Raw genomic sequence first — 18,519 nt, forward strand, 5'->3', positions numbered from 1 at the left:
GGGGACAGGTAGGATTGTTTGAGGGCTGTGTGTGGGGGCCAAGTTGAAGGTGAGTCTACTGCCTTTGAGTAACACTGGAGCCCTAAGGAAAAATAATGTGATAGGATCTCCCATCTTTGATTCCACTTTGAACATTCTTGGCGTTCACTGACAATTAAAAATCATAATTGTAATGGTCATCGATGATGCTATTATTAATGTTGCTTACCTTTTAGGGGTTGCTAATAACTATGTGTAGGCATTATGCAAACTCTTTGTGTGTTAACTAATTTAGTACTTGCTGCAAGCTTATAAGGGAGGTAACTCTAACCCTAATTTTACTGGGGAGGGAGGCAAAGCTCAGAGAGGTTATATGGCCCACTGGAGGTCACACAGCTAGTTAGTGTGGCTGCCATTATTGGAAACTAAGTCTCCTTTTTTGCTGTTTTTACAACATCTACAAAGAAGTGTCATCATTTGGGCAACGATACATTTTATAACCACAGAATTCTGTTAATGGATTTTTAAGAATCGTGTTTTCCCCAGGATGATGAAAGTGAAAAATGATTTCAGGGTCTGAATGTTATGTTACTCAGGGGAATACTGCACGTTGGGTTTAATTGCTTAATAACTTAAAGTCAAATGGTTTTTTTATATGATGCACTCTACTGAAGGAGAGAATCTTTTCAGTGTTTCTAAATTTTCATTAACTTTTGCCTCCTAAACTGATAATAAAGGTTAATTCTTGGTAAGAGACTATGGGTGCTATTGGGAGAGAAAAAACATATTTTCTCTATACGCTCCTACCCTGACCAGGCCGATTCTTGGATAGTTTGTTGATTTAAAAACATGGATGCTTCCGTTCATTTCTCAACTTACAGTCACTGACCGTGCGTGCATCTGGGAATGGACTAGGAAGTCCTGAGATTCGGGGACTCAGGACTTAGCTGTGGTGTGGCTGGGGCATTAGAGGGTATATGGGCTGTGCAAAATCTGAGCTGTTTGACGTGGTGCTGGTGGGGGTGGTGCTGGAGCCACTTTTGGTGGCAGAGATCAAACCCCAAAGCCAAGCACCAGGCACCTAAAAGCTCTGCTTTTATCCCATGTGATTTTCTATGACTTGCTTGTGGCCCAGCAGACTGACTGAAACCTGGAGTAGAAAAGAGAACTTCTCTCCTGGGAAGGTGACCCCAGGGTATGGCTATCACCACATCATGTAATAAAACCTCTTTTCTTTGTTGTTCAGGTAATCCGACATTTTAAAGATTTTGCTCCCCCTGAAGAGGAAACATTTTGAAGGAGTGCGGGATGTAGAAGAAATCTTCGCTGGCCTCTGCAAGGATGGCTTGCCGACCCATCCCTTGCTGAGACCATGCTCTCTGCTAATCTCTTGGGTGTCTCCATGTTCTCCAGCAAGAATTCTTCCACTTCATTTTGTGCCATGGGAAAAACCTGAAGGACAGGCAGAATTGTTGCCAAACTTGTGGATTCTTCTAAGATTGCAGTGGCTCTTACAGAACATGACAGTTGGGGATCACTTCTTTTTGTCTTTTGGAGTTGAACCAAAGAAGGCCCTTGTCTCATTCTCCAGGTCTTCGGCACCTGCTCATTTTTATATTCTGTTTGTTTCCGTTGCTTGTGCCTTAAAACCATCTTATCTCATTGAAAGACATCCTTAAAGTTTTTCCAGCACAACTTGCATGCATCCGGGCTCCTCGGGGGCTCGCCCATGGCTCTGTGGGCCAGCCGTCCAAGGGCATTACCATGAGGCACTGCATTAATTGCTGCATACAGTTGTTGCCCAACAACGAGTACAAACAGCACGTCGGCTGTGGAGAAGGCCCCCTTCGCGGTCACCCGGAGTGCCCCGCGTGCAAAGGAGAGAACAAAATTGTGCTCCGTGTGGACGGTAAGCAGATGAACTTGCTTGCTGTTCTCGAGGTGAGGGCTGAGGGGAATGAGAGCTGGGGCAGGTTTCTGCGCTTCAAGAAGGGGAAGCGATGTAGCCTCGTGTTTGGATTGATGATCATGACCTTGGTGATGGCATCTTACATCCTTTCTGGGGCCCACCAAGAGCTTCTGATCTCCTCGCCTTTCCATTACGGAGCCTTCCCCAGCAATCCCAGCTTGACGGACGGCGAAAACCCGAGTGACACAAAAGAGCATCATCACCAACCCTCTGTAAATAATATTTCATACGTGAAAGACTATGCAAGCATTAAATTAATTATCAACAGCATCACAGCCAGGATAGAGTTCACGACCAGGCAGCTCCCAGACATAGAAGACCTCAAGAAGCAGGAATTGCATGTGAGTAGCCTTGTGTTAATCTCTCTTGAATGATTGATGGATTGATTTTTAAAAATAGATGCTTCCTTTTCTGCACCGTGTTTGGGAAAGAAAAGTAAAGTAAAGAAAAATGACCAAAAATTTCTCAGGTATAACATGGATAATTTGACAGCCTCACAGATCAGAGGGCCCTGGGAGAGGGCTGTCTGTTCATGATGTTTATTTACACCAAGGAGGAAATTCGAGGTACTGAATGGCAAAGCTAGAAATACCAAAGGGCCACCCCTTCTCATAATTCCATCGCAGGACTTGAAACGCCACCATGGTGGTTAAACCTTTTTTTTGTAGATCACCATCATCCTGTTTCTATTGTGTCCTAATTAGTATTTTTGTCTCTAATGGTCATTTAAATACACAACTAGTAAAAAGATTCCAACTGTGAAATTTAATTAGATTGCTGTGCGTGCTGGCGTAGGATGGATTTTGAGTAAGCTTTTATCTTCATTCTCTCCAAATTTTAGTTTTATTTTGGGCTAAGGAAAAACATGGTCTTGGCTGTGTACCAAGCTTTGCTTTATTTTAGTGTTTAGCCATTGTCAAATGATACTTCAAATGTGAACACCGTAACGAGGGTCAGGGCATGACCGCATCGTGGTTAGAACGTGTTCTTGCTAATTTCCCCCCTCCGTGTGTCTCGCCCTCTTTTTCTCTTTCGTTGCAGATGTTTTCAGTAATCCCCAATAAATTTCTTCCAAATAGCAAGAGCCCCTGTTGGTACGAGGAGTTCACGGGCAGGAACACCACTGACCCGTACCTGACCAACTCCTACGTGCTCTACTCCAAGCGCTTCCGCTCCACCTTCGACGCCCTGCGCAAGGCCTTCTGGGGCCACCTGTCCCACGCCAGCGGGAAGCACTTCCGCCTCCGCTGCCTGCCGCGCTTCTACATCATCGGGCAGCCCAAGTGCGGCACCACCGACCTCTACGACCGCCTCCGGCTGCACCCGGAAGTCAAGTTCTCCGCCATCAAGGAGCCCCACTGGTGGACCCGGAAGCGCTTCGGTGAGCGCGAGGGGTCGCCGCGGGGGGCGGGACCTGCGTGCGGGTGCCAAGTCTCTTCCTGTCGCCTCCTGCCTCAGTCCTTTGGTTGTTCAGCCGCGCTTGGCGCAGGTCTGGCCCGCGGGGCGGGCGCCAGGCGTGGTGCTCAGGGCCGCCAGGGAGGCAGCGCAGGAGGTGAGGAAACACCTTGAGACGCAAAGTGCAGGCAATTCGCTAGTCCAGCCCACCCCCGCCCCCCGCACAAACATCCGCGGGGCTGGACCTACCTCCCAGCCACCCAGAGAGCATTTATTGAGTGCCAGCTGTATGCAGGGCAAGGGTAAGGGTGCCAGGTGGGCGTTTTTCTGGGGCTGTGCCCCCCATCTTTGTATTGTGGCCCCCAGAGCCCCCCACCCCCACCCCAGGGGGACACCGGGAAGAAAGGCTGCCATGCCGGGTGAGTGCGAGTTTCTGGCTGGCTCCTCCGAGGGCTGTGAACACGTCTTCGAGCTGCTTTGGGCCTCATTTTTTCTCTGACCTGCACCATCCGTCTGCCTCAAGCGCAGAAGGAAAATCACACGGACATGACTCTGGGCGACCTTGCTCACAGCACCCCTTGCACACAGGGATGACTTTGGATATGGCTCCCACTCAGCCCCAGCCACCCCGCAACCCTCGGGTCACTGTTTCCTTTTCTTAACCTTTTCCCTTCTGCCAGGAGACGTTCAGTCACTTCGACAAATGCCAAAAGCTGGGGCGGAACTCCAGGGCGTGTTTCATGTAAAGGACCAGGTTGCTTAGAAGGGCAACTTAAAAGTTTTCCTTCGAAGAGCCTAAGTTTAGATCAAGTCCTGTTTGTTTCCTGACAAATTGACTTAATCCTTTTGATGTTCTTCCTGAGTGAACCAAGAGGAGGAAATGTGTCTTTCGTGGTTTGGCAGAGGCAGCTGTGGGAGCCCCGGTGTCATGTAGGGTGCTCTCCCTGCACGGCTCACCATTTGCCCTAATGAGAACCAGCCTCCCACTGGCGGGGACGAGGGAAACACACAGGGGCGCGTGCTTCTGGGATCTGGTACTCAGAGTCTCCTTGAACCTCTTGCTCTTTTGCAAATGGACGTTTTCCCTCCACTTTCTATTAACCTTGGTAGCTGTGGTTTGGGGGCAGTGTTGTGTTGTTAATAAAGTTGCACGCAAAATTGACCTGTTTTTAAGGCAAAGGGCAAATTTCGGCTGCATTGGGCTATGGCAGAATGACTAGTAAGTTCAACCGTGTGTCCTGGGATTCTGGGACAATTCCCCTTGTTTGGACAGACAGACGACCTGCTTGATCAAACAGGCCAGAGAGAGAAAAAAGCTCCGATAAAAACTCCTTTTCTGGAGCACCTGGGTGGCTCAGTCGGTTAAGCATCTGCTTTTGGCTCAGGGCAGGATCCCAGGGCCCTGGGATGGAGCCCCGTGTTGGGGAGCCTGCTTCTCCCTCTGCCCTTTCGCTGCTTGTTCTCTTTCTCTCTCTCAAATAAAATCTTTAAAAACCCTCCCATTCCTGTTTGATACAGTGTGTGCATTCTGGATGCCCTTGCTGCCCAGCCACTTCAGGGCCCCACCTGGTGCCCCTGTCAGCCAGCCCCAAAGTCCGGCCTTCCAAGCAGATGTGTTCATAGTTCTCGAATGGGTGTGCCATCCTAGAAGCCACCACTTGCAGCTCAGTGGTGGTCTCCCACCCCTCGAAGGGAGCAGGCTAAAGAGGACAGCCAATTTGCAAACATTCTCCCTGCGAGCCCCTTCCAGCGGCTCACTTGGGTGGAGCCTCGGCTGCTGCGGCTGGCCCCTGGGCCTTTCCATCCCTCTCTATCTCTTCCTAGGAGGCCACCCCCCAGCAGTGGCCGCTTCGTCCTCAGTAACTCCTGCTTCTTGGTTCTCGTAGGGATTGTCCGCCTGAGAGACGGGCTTCGGGACCGCTACCCCGTGGAAGATTACCTGGACCTCTTTGACCTGGCTGCACACCAGATCCATCAAGGCCTGCAGGCCGGCTCTGCGCAGGAGCAGAGCAGGATGACTAGAATCATTATCGGTACGGCTTCTGTGTGACTCCCCGTTGGGGCCGCTCCTGCCTGGGGCCCAGCCCCCACTCCCACTGGGCCCCTTCTGCTCTAGGGCTGGCCTGGCTTTTGCTGTGGCCTGGGGAACATTTGCAGGAGGCCTGCTGTCTCGGTGGAGGGCGTGCCTCCCAGCCTGGCCATCACTCTTACTGCTGTGTGAAACGTTTACATCACTGACATAATTTCTGGAAAGCAGAAATGTTGAGCAGACTTTTTAGTACACGGAGACGGCCATGTACCTGGAATGTTTTTTTTTCCTAAAAATTGACATTTTTTTGTTTTTATTTAAATGAAGCACACGTGCTTGGTTTCTCTTCATGACAGACCGGTCTAAGTTGGGATGGGGGAGCATAAAATTAACCGGTTAGTCATTGATTTAATATCGTGGCCTTTGGAATCCCTGGCCCCAGGACCTGGTAAAGACAGAGGCAATCTCTCCAGAAACAGATAACAGCCCCGATGCATTGTTGGTGACTAATTGCTGTTGAAAAAGCCTAGCCATTGTCAAGTTAATGCCTTTAGACATTCAAAATGAGGTGGCTTGATTAATAACCATTTTTTTTAATTCACAAGAACGTTTATAAAGAACCTACCTATTCGCTCTTTGTATTGGATTCAGCTTAGGAGAAGACATTTATCCACTTACACCTTCTGAAAGAGAGAAATCTGGCCACATAGTTTCCTTAAATTGGTTACCTGAGGCAGCAATCTGTTTTTTTATTTTCCTAACTCTATTATATTTTGATTCTCCGAATTCAGTGACTCTGTTAGCAACTAAGAGGAATTGTAATCAACCATTCGAAAGATGGCTCTTTGCTTTTGACTCTTCCTGTCCTAGGAGATAGGCTTACATGCCTAAGCCCTGATTTATTTGTTGTTTTGTTTTTTTAACCCAAAGAAATCAAGTTCGGAGAGCCGGATGAGATCATACACCACCCCCACCCCGGTGTGAATTGGCTACTAGCTATTTTCTTGCAGCCTTGGGTCCACACACCTTAGATCACAAGTCTAATTAATATTTGACTGTGACTCCCACACCATATGCCTCTGGGAGAATCTCATGTTCTTATGAAAGAGCTAAAAATATATATCCTAGGGCTAGGAAATAGAGCCTAAGATAATGAATGAAAAAGGAAAGCCTTAGTTTGGTTTTCTAATTTTACTTACTTCCAGATTTAAGAAGGAAAATTAAAGAAAAAATTTGCTGCTCTGATATTTACCTAAAGCAGAGTTTGGGGAGTTTTAGGTAGTGGAGAGGTGTGGGGAAAGCTGGCAGCTCGCCCACCCATGCCACCAGGCAGCTCTGTGCCTTGTGACGAGTCCATCTTTGTATTCCTGAGCTCGGCCTGCACATCTGTTCAGTGGGCTTGCTGGACCAGCTCCATTCCAGCCCTGGAACGTGATTCAGCTTCAGCTTCCTCTGGTTAGATCTTTGGTAGAGAGTAGGGGGTCGATCTGCATCTCGGCTCAGGGCTGAGAGAGAGCCTTTCCTCAGTGGTCTGGGCTGATGGCTGGGCTTACGAAGGGTTTGAGTGGCCGGGTTCTCAGGGGTGGGGCTCTAGACACACTGAAGTGCCCCTGCCTTTGCTCTCAGGGCACCCTGCTCTACCCTGTCCATGTGCTCACATGGGGGGCTGATTGCATATGGAGTTGTCGGCCCCCCCTAGATTGCAAGGTTGGACAGGAGAGGGGATTGTCTGTCTTGTTTCCCTCCTCTATCACAAGCACAGTGCCAGGCACTTAGTAGACGCCAGATGAATGCTTTCTGGATGAATGGATGTGAAATGAACGGAGGATGAATGGACGGACGGACGGACTGGAGGATGGACAAATGTTTGTATGGTTGTAGTAGTATATTTATGAGATTTGACAGAATTGTGCCAATTTAGTTTTAGATACTTCTCTTGTTCTAATATTCTTGTATTCATTGTGAGGAGAATTTTCAAAGGACTTCTGATTGACTTGTCTTTCCTATATCCTATGGTATTATTTTTAAAAAAAGAGAAGAGAGGAAAGACCAGAACAGAAGTGCTCACCTGAATGTGATTGCACAGACAACAGAACAGACGGGGCCTGTCTGCCAGCTCCCTGCATTATTGTGATGCACTCATCACTGATCAAAGACGCTAGTCTTTTGGCTCAGGTTTTCCCTGAATAAGTGACTTTGTGACGTATCAAATACCCATGTAAAATGTTGGGAAATTGAATTTGTATGTAGTTGATCGATTTGCCTTTCTTTCTAAATCTTCTAAAAAAAAAAAAAGTCAGGGAATTGGTTCAAGTATCTGAGTGAGAGATGTTGAAATGTGTGTATCTTGGCCTCAGGGCTGTCCTAGAATGTGTATTTAACATTTCATCCTTCATTCATACAGACCGTGATAGAAAAGGGTGGACCCACTCCCTGTCCACCCAGTCAGCACGGAGTGAGTGCCAGCTGTGTGCAGGGCGATGAAGTGGGGGGGCACTCAGGACACAGCACCTCCAGACTGAGGTCCCGTGAGCCTTCCCGCAAAATCTTTCTCTTGGTTTGCTCTCAGGGCGTGCTGGGGACCAGCCGTGGGTTGTGATTTCATGTAAAATCCAATGCAGATTGCATCTAATTTCCTAATGAAGGTCAGCTTCCCCAAACTACTCCTTCATCTCTGGTGCTTTTCGAAGGGAACCATCTAGTACATTCTCAGTGGGCCTTTAAAATGCCACAGAGCTGTGCACCATGAGCAATGTCAAATATCATGAAATTGGGAGGCCAGATGCTGGTAGAGGGTTTTTTTTTACACATCCTGGAGAGGAGCTGGGAGGAAGCAGATGCTCAGTGTTGCCCGGATCACCTTGATTTCCAGACAGCGACCTCTGGGTGGGAGCGGGGGAGGTCACTGTGGCAGAGGGGCCTTGTCAGCCTCCTCTTCCTGGAGTCCGGTGTCAGCGTGGAGCCTGGTTTGGTCCCTAGCAGCTGCCCCGTGGGAGCCCGCAACTCAGCACTGCTCATGTGCAGTGTTCTCTGTTTCTAGGGGAGGCCAGTGCCTCCACCATGTGGGACAACAATGCCTGGACCTTCTTCTATGACAACAGCACGGATGGAGAGCCGCCCTTTCTGACCCAGGACTTCATCCACGCCTTTCAGCCAGATGCAAAACTTATCGTCATGCTCAGGGACCCTGTGGAGAGGTGAGCATTTTGGATTTCTTGTATTTGGGGTGAAAAAGCAGTTTTGAACTGCTTGAACAAGATCTTCCTTTTTTTTTTTTTTTTAAAATAAACAAGCTTAACTTGCAATTTTACTGCTATTTCTTATGTAAATGTTATTGTTGGTGCAATCTTCACTGGGTCTAAACAAATTGTGGATTGTTTTCTTAGACCTTCTGACTGGTCTGTGGACCTTCAGCCTCTGGCCTGTTTGACTTGGGAACGTGGGACCCTCCTTGGTTATTGTGCAAAACCCCCTTGGAATCAGGGGATGTCAGGGTTTCCCAAGGGGTTTGGCTCCCACGATTCCTTGTGTCCCGACCTGAGCGAGGCCTTTATCCCTATCAGCTCCAAGTATTCAGTCTCCCCCTTTCCTTGAAAAGCCAAAAGGAGGAGAGATGATGGGCAGGGCTGCTTTGTTGTAAAAAAGCAGGGGTCGCCCAGTATGTCCAAGGCACAGCTAGCATGAGACTTCACAGTATGGGGGTGGCCGGGTTGGCGCTGGTGATGCTTGAGTCAGACGAAGCCAGTGGGGATGACAGAAGCCTGGGGCGTCCAGGACCTGAAATTCACTTAGCGTGACAATCCACGCAGTACTATCCCATCAGAGAGAGGAGCCCTCAGGCGGCTCCAGGACCCAAGAGTGGGAGTCCCCCACCCAAGATGACCAGTCCAGCTTGGTGACAGTAGTCTTCCTGTTATGCAATCAAGTCTGTCTTTTGGGAGCATCCACACTGGATCTGTTTCTTCCCCATAGACCCAAGGGTCACGCTCCCCAAGCGGGAGAGCCTGCCAGATGTTGAAGCAGACCCAGCCCTCCGTGTCTCCCTTTCCTTTGGGCTACCCACCTCTTGTTACGGGTTGAATTATGCCCTTTGCAAGGATATGTTGAAGTTCTAGTCACCCCCTCCCCATACGTGTGAGTGTGATCTTGTTTGAAAACAGGGTCTATGCAGATGGACTCAAGTTAAGATGAGGTCCTATTGGATTAGGGTGGCCCCCAATCCGGTGGCTGGTGTCCATGTGAAAAGAGCACATCTGGACACAGGGAGAGCACCACGTGATGACGGAGGCAGAGACCGGAGTAACGTGTCTGCAGGCCAGGGAACGCCGAGGATTGTCAACTGGCAGCTGGAGATGGGCCTGGAACAGAGCCTCCCTCAGAACCCCTAGCAGAACCCCACCCTGCCGACGTCAGGCTTCCAGACTAGCATCTTTCAGGAGGGCCAGAGAATGAACTCCCACGGTCACCAGCCATGAGACGGTGGTAGTTTGTCTCAGCAGCCCTAGGAGTCTAGTAGGCCCTGAATACCTTCACGGACGGGCATGCGTTCCTGGCCTCACATCCTTGCCGGTGATGGAAGTAAGACATGCTTGTTGTGGAAATTTTAGGAAGTACACCGGAAAGCTATAAAGAAAACTATTATAGAAAGCACCTATAATCTCCCATCAGATAGCTCTTATTTATATTGAGTGTTTTTCTTCCAGACTGCCTACCTATGCAGCTAAGTGGTGTGTGTGTGTGTGTGTGTGTACACACATAATTGTAAGCACATAGAGTCTTATAACTTGCTTCGTTTGTTTCACTTTGTTGCCCCCAAAGGACATGACTTGAAGTCCTGCCCTGCTCACACCTCCCTGAATTTATCTCTCTGTCCTTTCAGTGGAGTTCTCAAAATGGCCCCTGTGGCTCTGAATGTCATCTGGTCAGAAGGGACCTGGATTATCCCCCTCCATCTCTGCCCCTTGCAGCCTCCTGGTGCTATGCCATAAGGCACATCTATATGTCCCAGATGGTTCCACTCTGGTTCCGTCCTCCTTTCAGCCTCAGGAATCCATTGGTCTGGTTCTGAGGCAGCCACTGACCTTGGAGCAGCTCGCCTCATCCTATCTTCTGGTTCCCACACTTCGGAGGCACAAGTTTGGCCCTTCTGCTCACGGAGTGAGCTGGTCCCCCTCAGTCTGAGAACAGTTGACACAAACCAGTGATGCTCTTGTGTGGACATGATTATGTAACTGTCAGCCTTGAAAGGAAAGGCTTAGTGACTAAATGACCCCTTGCCGCCCACTGAGGTGTTTTCACAGCTGCTCTGCCTCCCTCCCCCAGACGGCCCCCAGCTGCAGTTCACAAGGTTGGAACATCCTCTCAAGAGTGTGCTTTCTGCTCCCTGAATGTCTTCCTGTCACATCTCCCTAGTTCCTTGTTCTGAGGAAGGTCACACTGCACCTCAACCTCAGGGGGCCAAGAGAGTGAAAACTGCAACATGTTGTCCCTCCCTGGGCATAGAGCAGCGGGAACCGGTCTGTGTCTGGGCTTGTTCAGTGTGTGTCAGCCCTGTTCTAGGCCCTGGGCATGGGGAGCTCATGGCTGGTTGCAAGACAGGAATGGCTGTGGTTGTTACAGTCTGTGGATTCAGTCGGAGCAAGAGGGAAGATGAGAAGTGGCTCAGAAGAGGGAATGAGCTTCAGGTGGGAAAGAGTTACTTTGGAGGAGCCAAAGCCAGGCTGGGTTTTGAAGGACGAGTAAGAGTTTGCCAAGTCAACAAAGAATGTGGTTGAGAGAAAGAAGCATCCCGAGCAGGGAGATCAGTGAGGACAAATGTAAAGACCATGGGTTCTCATGTTGCAGAGTGGAGTCAACTTCCCTACATGTATCCCTCTCTTCCTGCAGTTCTGATTTTATCTCTGAGGACACAAGTGCCATCAGGCGGGCCTCTGAATGGGGCGGGGGGAGTCATGGTGCTGCCCAGGTTCAGACAGTGAGCCAGAAGCAGGACCTGACCAGCCTGCCTCTCAGACCCAGCCAAAAGTCTGCCTTCCCTTAGAAGGCTCGAGGGCCCCAAGATGGCCCTTCCAAGTAGTCACCGTGTTTTGTTTTGTTTGCTTGCTTGCCTGCTTTCTGGAACAAATACTCTGTCTATTGTAGGAGTTGAAAGTGAAGATTTCTTGCCTTTCTGGTCCTCAACGGAGATAGTTCATCAGCTCAGACATTTGCTGAGCCCTGACCCCATGTTGGGCCCTGTGGTGGGTGCTAAGCATATACATGTCCCGGAAGGATGAAGGCCCACCCAGTGCCTACCCTCCGGGAGCTGGCACTTTTACCTAGAAGTGAGGCCTGGACTCTCTCATGGTGGATGTCGTGGTGCCGAGGAGGGGATGGCAGGATGCCATGGTGACAGCCTGCATCAGGAGGCTAACCCCGTTGTTGGGTTGCCTCCTACGTTAGTCATCTACTGCTACGTGACAAATCACCCCAAAACCTAGAAGCTTAAAACACCACACACTCAGTATTGCATAGTTTCTGTGGGTCAGAATCTGGCACAGTTTACTGCGTCCTCTCCTTCAGGATCTCTCCCAGGGCTGCAGTCAAGGCTTCACCAGGGTGGGGTCTCATCCAAAGGCTTGACTGGGGAAGGCTCTGCTTCTAAGCTCACATGGTTGTTGGCAAAATTCAGTTCCTCAATGGCTGTTGGAAGGAGGGCCTCCGTTCTTTGCTGGCCGTTGGCTTGAGACTGCCCTCAATGCCTTGCTTCTGCCAACACGGCTGCTTGCTTCTTCAGAGCCACCCAGGGAGAGGATCAGCAGACAGGTCAGAAGTCACGATCTTTTGTAATCTGATCACTAGAGTGTTGGCCCATCACCTTGACCACATTCCGTTGGTTAGAAGCAAGTCCTGAGGGCCAGGCCACACTCAAGGGGAGGAGATGGCAGGGTGTGCGTGTCAAGGAACAGGGATGATCGCCTGCCACACCTGCCGTCCATTTCCCCATCTGATCGTCCAGGAACCTGGGCCCCAGCGGTGCGGCCAGGAGCAGAGAAGCTGCCAGCACATTACCATGTCCAGAGACAGCACCTGCACGTGTACAGTGGAGGGTGTGTTCATGTGCACATTTTCTGTGTGGGTTACTGAAAGCAACAGCTGTTTCCTCGCTTTTCAAACATTGATAAAAAGTATGCAACAATAGGAATTTCTTTTTTGAAACCCATGACTCATGGCGTATCTTAAATGGCTTATTCGCCATCCAGCCGGAAAGGATGATAGATATTCAATGTTTAGATTTTTGGAAGAAACAAACACTTGGAACCCCTGTTCCCATTGGTCTAACTGGGTCCAGGCCATCAGCCCACTTGGGTCATTCCATGACCTTGCTCTTCTGTAGGGGAAGGTTCTGGGGGTTGCTTGCTGCGGGTGGGATTAGGCTAAACTGCTCTTTCCATCTACAAATTGGTGGGGGATGGGGGTGGAGTTTATTTCTAGTTTCAGATTCACATTTAGCCTTTATTTCTAAAATTGATCCAAGGTAGAGGGTTTTTAAAATGTTGGGATTGCACACAGAATCAAATCAATCACTTATTAAGTTTCCAGAGAAAGATGTAAATGGTACGTTTATTTCCCTCCCCCCCCCCCCCAGGAGAACAGAGGAATAGTGGAATGCGGGTAGGCTGGTTCTCATGGCCAGAAGGGCCAGCCAAGTTTCACGCTGCAAATTTCTCTACGTAAGAGATAATGACAGTTTAAAAAAGTGAACCATTTCTAGGCCAAATTGGCCTAGTTAATTAAAAAGCAGAATTTTTCTTCCTTTAATTCGACTCTAAAGTGGGAAAGACTGTTCCTTTCAGCACATCTCCTGTTAGCTTCCCGTCGCTTCGTTTGTGAGTGGTTGACAGAGTTTGCCTCCTAATTCAGACACCGCCTTCATTAACTGGGACAAATGGCTGGAAGGTGCTGAGCCCTCTGATGTAGTTCGTTCAGGGGACACTTGGAGTGGGGTCACATGCCATCTATTAAGGATTTTACCGTGTCTATGTTTTGGGTCTAATTCTGTGCGTAGTCTTAATGCCAGGGATGGCGGTGGCCAGCACAGGATGCTTGGTGCTCACGTTTTATGATGACGGGTCCAACGGGAAGGAGAACTGAGCTCAGTAAAGAGCGAGAACTTGATTTTGACCCGGGCACCTTGAACTTTGACTCCTGGGGCATTGTTTTCTTCATCTGCTTGTAGAAACTGACTTCTTAACAATCCACTAGACTGAGTCAATAATTAATCTATTTATGTTGATGTACTAGGAAGGGAGGGAATCAAGCACTTAATGAAATGTGTCCATTTACATGCATTTGGTCATCGGACAGAGTAATGAGCGATGCTAACCCTTTGGACAGGAATCCTGGTTTCATGGATTTTACTCCATCTGCAAAGTGGGTGGAAAGACATGTGGGTAGTAAGTGGAAAACCAGGGTCACCTTGACAGAGTCATAGCCTTGGGGGGGGACCAGATGGTTCCGGTTCTGCCACTGACCTTGGGCAAACTACTAGACCTCTCTGTGTCTCATTTACTTATTGGTGAAATGGGGGAAAATAGTCCTGCTTTTAGGGTTGTGAGAATAACTTAATATATGTAACGTATTTAAATAGTGCTGGATGAATGCAAAATATACTATGTAATCGTTAGCTATTATTACTAGGTCACACTAGTAGCAAATAATAACAGTAACGCAGAGTGAGCACTCGTTTACTCACTAAACAGTCATTGGACGCCTTTGAAGTGCTACATGTGGGGCACATGTCAAAGGGCAAAATCGTTGTCTGCCCCCCTGGCGCCTATGTCTAATGGAAGGAGTGGGACGGCCCTCAATTAAGTGACCTCAGCATTAACTCAGGGCTCCCTCTGTGCTAAGCACTGTTCAGGCATTGCCCCACTCGTGCTTGGCAAGTAGGTGTTTGGGCTCAGTGGGGCTAAGTCATCTCCCCGCAGTCACCTGGTTAGCAGTGGCCAGGCTGGATTTGAGCCCGTGTTGTTTGAGGAGTCGAGCTGTCTTCCTATCAGAGGCTGGTCCTTGGGACGCAGACGGGGAGACAGCAGTGTGTGTGCAGGAGGATTACGGACCCCGTTGTGGGACAAGCTGGGGGGTCCAATGGGGCGAGCCAGACAGAGCGAAGGGCTGGGCCATGACACAGTTGCACAGAGGTCTCCCCAGTGCCATCAGGAGCTGTGTGGCTGGGCCCTTCCGAGCTGTCGCTGGGGAGGCCTCTCCCGTCCAGCGGCCACCGTCTGCTCTCTGCCCTGGGGAGGTTTCACTGTGGGTGGAACACGTCTTTTCTGCTGAGGACAGATGCTGGGTGGGATGGGACGGTGAGCCATCAGCAGGATGACTCCCCACTTCCCCTGTCTTCTGGGTGGCTAAGCATGGACTCCACATCAGCGAGAGCGAAATGCCGATCCCAGGGCGATACCAAGCTCAGATGGCAGGAGGCTGCGCCAACCGATGCTTCTGAATCGCTATAGACCTCTGACCTGCGACAAGAATTTCTCTCGCCACTCAGCCTGTGCTGAAGATCTTTTCCAAACAGCTGAACTTCTCTAGGTCGCTGGAAGCACTGATGTCACACCACGGACACGTTCTGCGACAGGAGAGGAGAGCTGGCATGCCGGCGTCCGGTGACGTGTTCTCTATCACACGTTTGCACGAGGATTAGAGGGCAGGCTGTTCCTCAGCGCTGATGGATCAGTTATTAGCATCCATAATCTTAAAGGGAAATTCAGAGAACTCTGGGGGCAAGAGCTGGAGTGGGGGGAGAGGCCGGTGGAGCAGAGAGGTTGTGACAGCCGAGGAGCGATTCCATGCCCTGCCTCCCTCCCTCTGGCTCCCACTCTCCTTGTCTTTAAGACCCTGGAGGAGGAAGGATTAGCAGCAGTCTGCAGGAGACTTAATAGAGTGTCTCTCAGCAGCCTGTTTCCTGGTGAATTGAGGCATTTTGCTTCTCAGAAGCTGTCTGGGTGCCACTGGCATGCCTTTAATGAGCCCTAAAAGTAGTGTGAGGTCACGTTCATAGGGCTGAACTGGGAGCCACCCAAGGGCCAGGGGGTCGGCCTCGGACGTCAGATCAGGGAGGGCGAGCCGGCCAGGCCCCGGCCAGGACAGCGCTGGCCTTCGTGAAAGTGCTCCGATGGCCATTTGGGAGTAATCGCCTGGTGAGGGGCCACATCTTGTTACTGGGGAGAGAAAAACCATCATGCTGAAAATTCCCATGTGTTTGACACTGTTTATTTTTGGGGAAATGTTTACAAAGTCGTTGGCAGTCCTGAGTATTCCCACCCGGATTGTCTTCGGGGGACGGGGGGAGGCACACCGGGGAGAAGGGCCCCTTGTTGCTCTGTCTGCGGAGGCTATGAGCCGTGGACCCCTCAGGCCAGGATGGGGGAGGGCGCTCAGTCCACTCTGGACCGCCAGGTCACTTCAGGGACCTCGGATTAGTGAGGTTGGCGAGTTAAAGCTTTTGGGGGGGGGGTGCGCAGCAGTCAGGGACCACTCTCTGCGGTGGGATCCCACAGCCAGGGATCCAGGCCTGGCTTTGCTGCTGCTTCAGCCAGGGGAAGCCCAGCAATTCTGTGTGCTTCCTTTCCTTCTCTGCCAGCAGACGCCTGCTATCAGGGTCACAGGGAACTGTGTGAAAGTGCTTTGTAAACCATGCCAGGCTTTAGATCAAAGGGATGTTTGGTATTGGCTCTGAGAGGTTCTCCCCTCTGTTCCATGAATGTTGACCAAGGACCCATGATTGGATGCTCTGGAAGAAACAAAGGTGAACCGGAACCCTCCTCCTGCTCCAGGGGAAGAGAAGACCCAGCCCAAATGCCCTCAGTGAGCTGGAGATGTTGCATCCATGTGGGCATGTTTAGGCCCAAACCTGGATGTTCTTCTCTGGCAGAAAATGAGACTCATCAGTGTCACCCGTGTGTACGGCCTTGGGTGGCTCTTGACGTTTCCTCCAAGTGAGCTGGCCCTGCCAGTCCTGCTTCGTTGTTCCTCGTGATGAGAAATTCACAGCTTATCACTCAGTGAGACAGAAGGGTCTCCTTCTCGGCCACGTTAAATGGCCTTATTTCCTTGAAGGAAAAAATATACATAATCATTATTGATGGCACCTTATCAGAGGTCAGGACGTTATTGATCAGTGATTTGCACGTGGATGCCGGCAAATGGAGAATGATGAGGGGGCTCTCCGGGTTTCATTCTTGTCATCACCGTTCGGATGGCTACAGAGTGGTGGAGATGTCATGGGGTGAGGGCTGAAGTGGAAGACGAGAGCGTGCCCACCTCTTGGGGGCTCCTGCTGGAGGAAATAGGGCTGTTCACGTGTGTCACTGAGAAGCCGGCTGGTGGGCGCTCTGGGCGCACAGCCAAGTCGGGGCCAGCACAGCCGTCGGTGAGCCCCCCCAGGAGCCGTCAGCTGCTCTCCGCCGCCCAGCACCTCGGCGTCCGCCCCTGATCTTTTCTCAGAGCTCAGCTCTCCAAGACGTCTGACACGCAGAGCAGTAGCTGGGAGCGATGGCACCGCTCGGGCTCTCGAGACGGAGCTGATGCAGTCGAACCTTCCGTGTGCCTTGTGGGCGTGGGATCTCCGTGACTTCTCCTGTGAGTCTCCCTCGGAACTGACAGGTTAAAACCGACAGTCACTTTCTGGGGTGATGAAAGTCTTCTGGAATTGTCTGGTGATGATACTTGTGCAGCTTTGTGTGTCTGCTAAAAACTACTGAATTGTTGATATGTCGATTACATCTCAATTTTAAAATGGTATGAACAAAACCATTTCAAAAGGAGGAGAAGCCAGCCTCCCTGAACTAGTGACGTTGAGCTGGAACCTGCCTGGGTCTCCTCGTTGCGCGAAGGCTGGCCGACAAGCACACCATCATTGAAGAGCCAAACCATTTAAATCAAATGAGCTGTTGCAGCAGCCAATGACTATCAGCTTATGTGCGTGCTCAGAGGTCACTCCGGGAGCTCTGAAATTCTAATAAATACCTGAACACCTTTTTGTGGTTGCTGCCATTTTCTGGACGCCCAGTGCGCTGCTCTGTGACCGCATCGGCTTTTCCTGATCGTGACGGTGAAGCTCGTCGTGTTTACCCTGAGCGTTTGCTGCTCTGTTACGCCTCGTGATTGCTTTTCTGTCCCCTGTAAGTCACTAACTAGTTCTCTTACAGCGTTCCAAATCACCGTGCACCTCAAACAAAACGCCAAGCCCATCGGCTCCACTGGCCAGCACCCCGCTCTTGTCAGCTCTTGATTTGGCTCTTTGAACTCTGAGGCCAGAGCTGAGGCCTGTTGTGTCGGGGGGCTTGGGGCTCAGGCAGCCATGGGTTGGTTTGGGCTCCAGCTGCAAAGTCTCCTGGGCTGTGTAACCTTGGGAACTCCCTAATCTCTCCAAAAAGCCAGTCTTCTCCTGAGACAGGGTGATGACCTTGAGCTTGTGTCTCGGGTTCGGGGGCAGGTCTTGCACACGGAATGAGGACATGTGCGCAGTACCCAGCGCAGGGCCTGGGGAGGGGCGGCCGCATCAGGGGTGGACCACGAGCTGAAGCCCCTAGCACTTGCGCGAGCCTGACGTGCAGGGGCAGCCCACGGAGTAGTGGCTGCCGCCGTTGTTGTGGCGAGCAGGCCCCCCACCTCTGCTCACGTAGGTTCTGTGTCGTTGAAGAGAATCACCACTGGCCTTGGCATAACCGTCTTGATTTTACCCGGTGGGCCCTTCAGTGATGGCCTTGATAGCCACTCCTCTGTCCCCATGGGAGAGACGTTGTCCCTTCCAGAGGCCCTGGGTTGAGGGAGCCACCCCCCCCCAGGTACATATTCTCTCCCGCTCCCCCTTGCAGCAGTGCTGGGCCCCAGGACCCCCACCCTGCCCAGGCGGGAGCTGAGCGCACCTCCACGAGGGCTGAGCCCCTGTCATGGGGCCGCCTAGCAGCCTTTTAAAATAACCATAGCACAGAAGGCCTGGAATGTATTTGGACTTATATTTGGAATTACTCTTGGAAACAGTCCTGGCCAAATGTAACACCCATCTGTTTGGGATGGTTGAAGAGGAAGACAACTAGGTAGTTCAGGAGAAGGGTCTTAGCAGCCCCTAAGCTGCAGGGGGGCTGGCTGGGGGTCA

General features: G+C 50.7%; 1 protein-coding gene across 8 annotated transcripts in view; it reads left to right on the forward strand.

Moving 5' to 3' along the window:
* The window catches only part of CHST15 (carbohydrate sulfotransferase 15), a 91,535-nt gene that overhangs the window by 55,912 nt on the left and 17,104 nt on the right, over positions 1-18,519 (forward strand). For all 8 annotated transcript variants that reach the window (XM_040624659.1, XM_040624657.1, XM_040624660.1 and 5 more), the window contains 4 exons: positions 1,226-2,289; positions 2,990-3,329; positions 5,230-5,376; positions 8,413-8,569. In XM_040624659.1, the coding sequence (XP_040480593.1) occupies positions 1,744-2,289; positions 2,990-3,329; positions 5,230-5,376; positions 8,413-8,569 (1,190 nt within the window). In that variant the 5' untranslated portion in view covers positions 1,226-1,743. The remainder of the gene's footprint in view (positions 1-1,225; positions 2,290-2,989; positions 3,330-5,229; positions 5,377-8,412; positions 8,570-18,519) is intronic.

This window comes from Ursus maritimus, unplaced genomic scaffold (assembly GCF_017311325.1).
Source record: "Ursus maritimus isolate PB19 unplaced genomic scaffold, ASM1731132v1 scaffold_7, whole genome shotgun sequence".
NCBI lineage: Eukaryota > Metazoa > Chordata > Mammalia > Carnivora > Ursidae > Ursus > Ursus maritimus.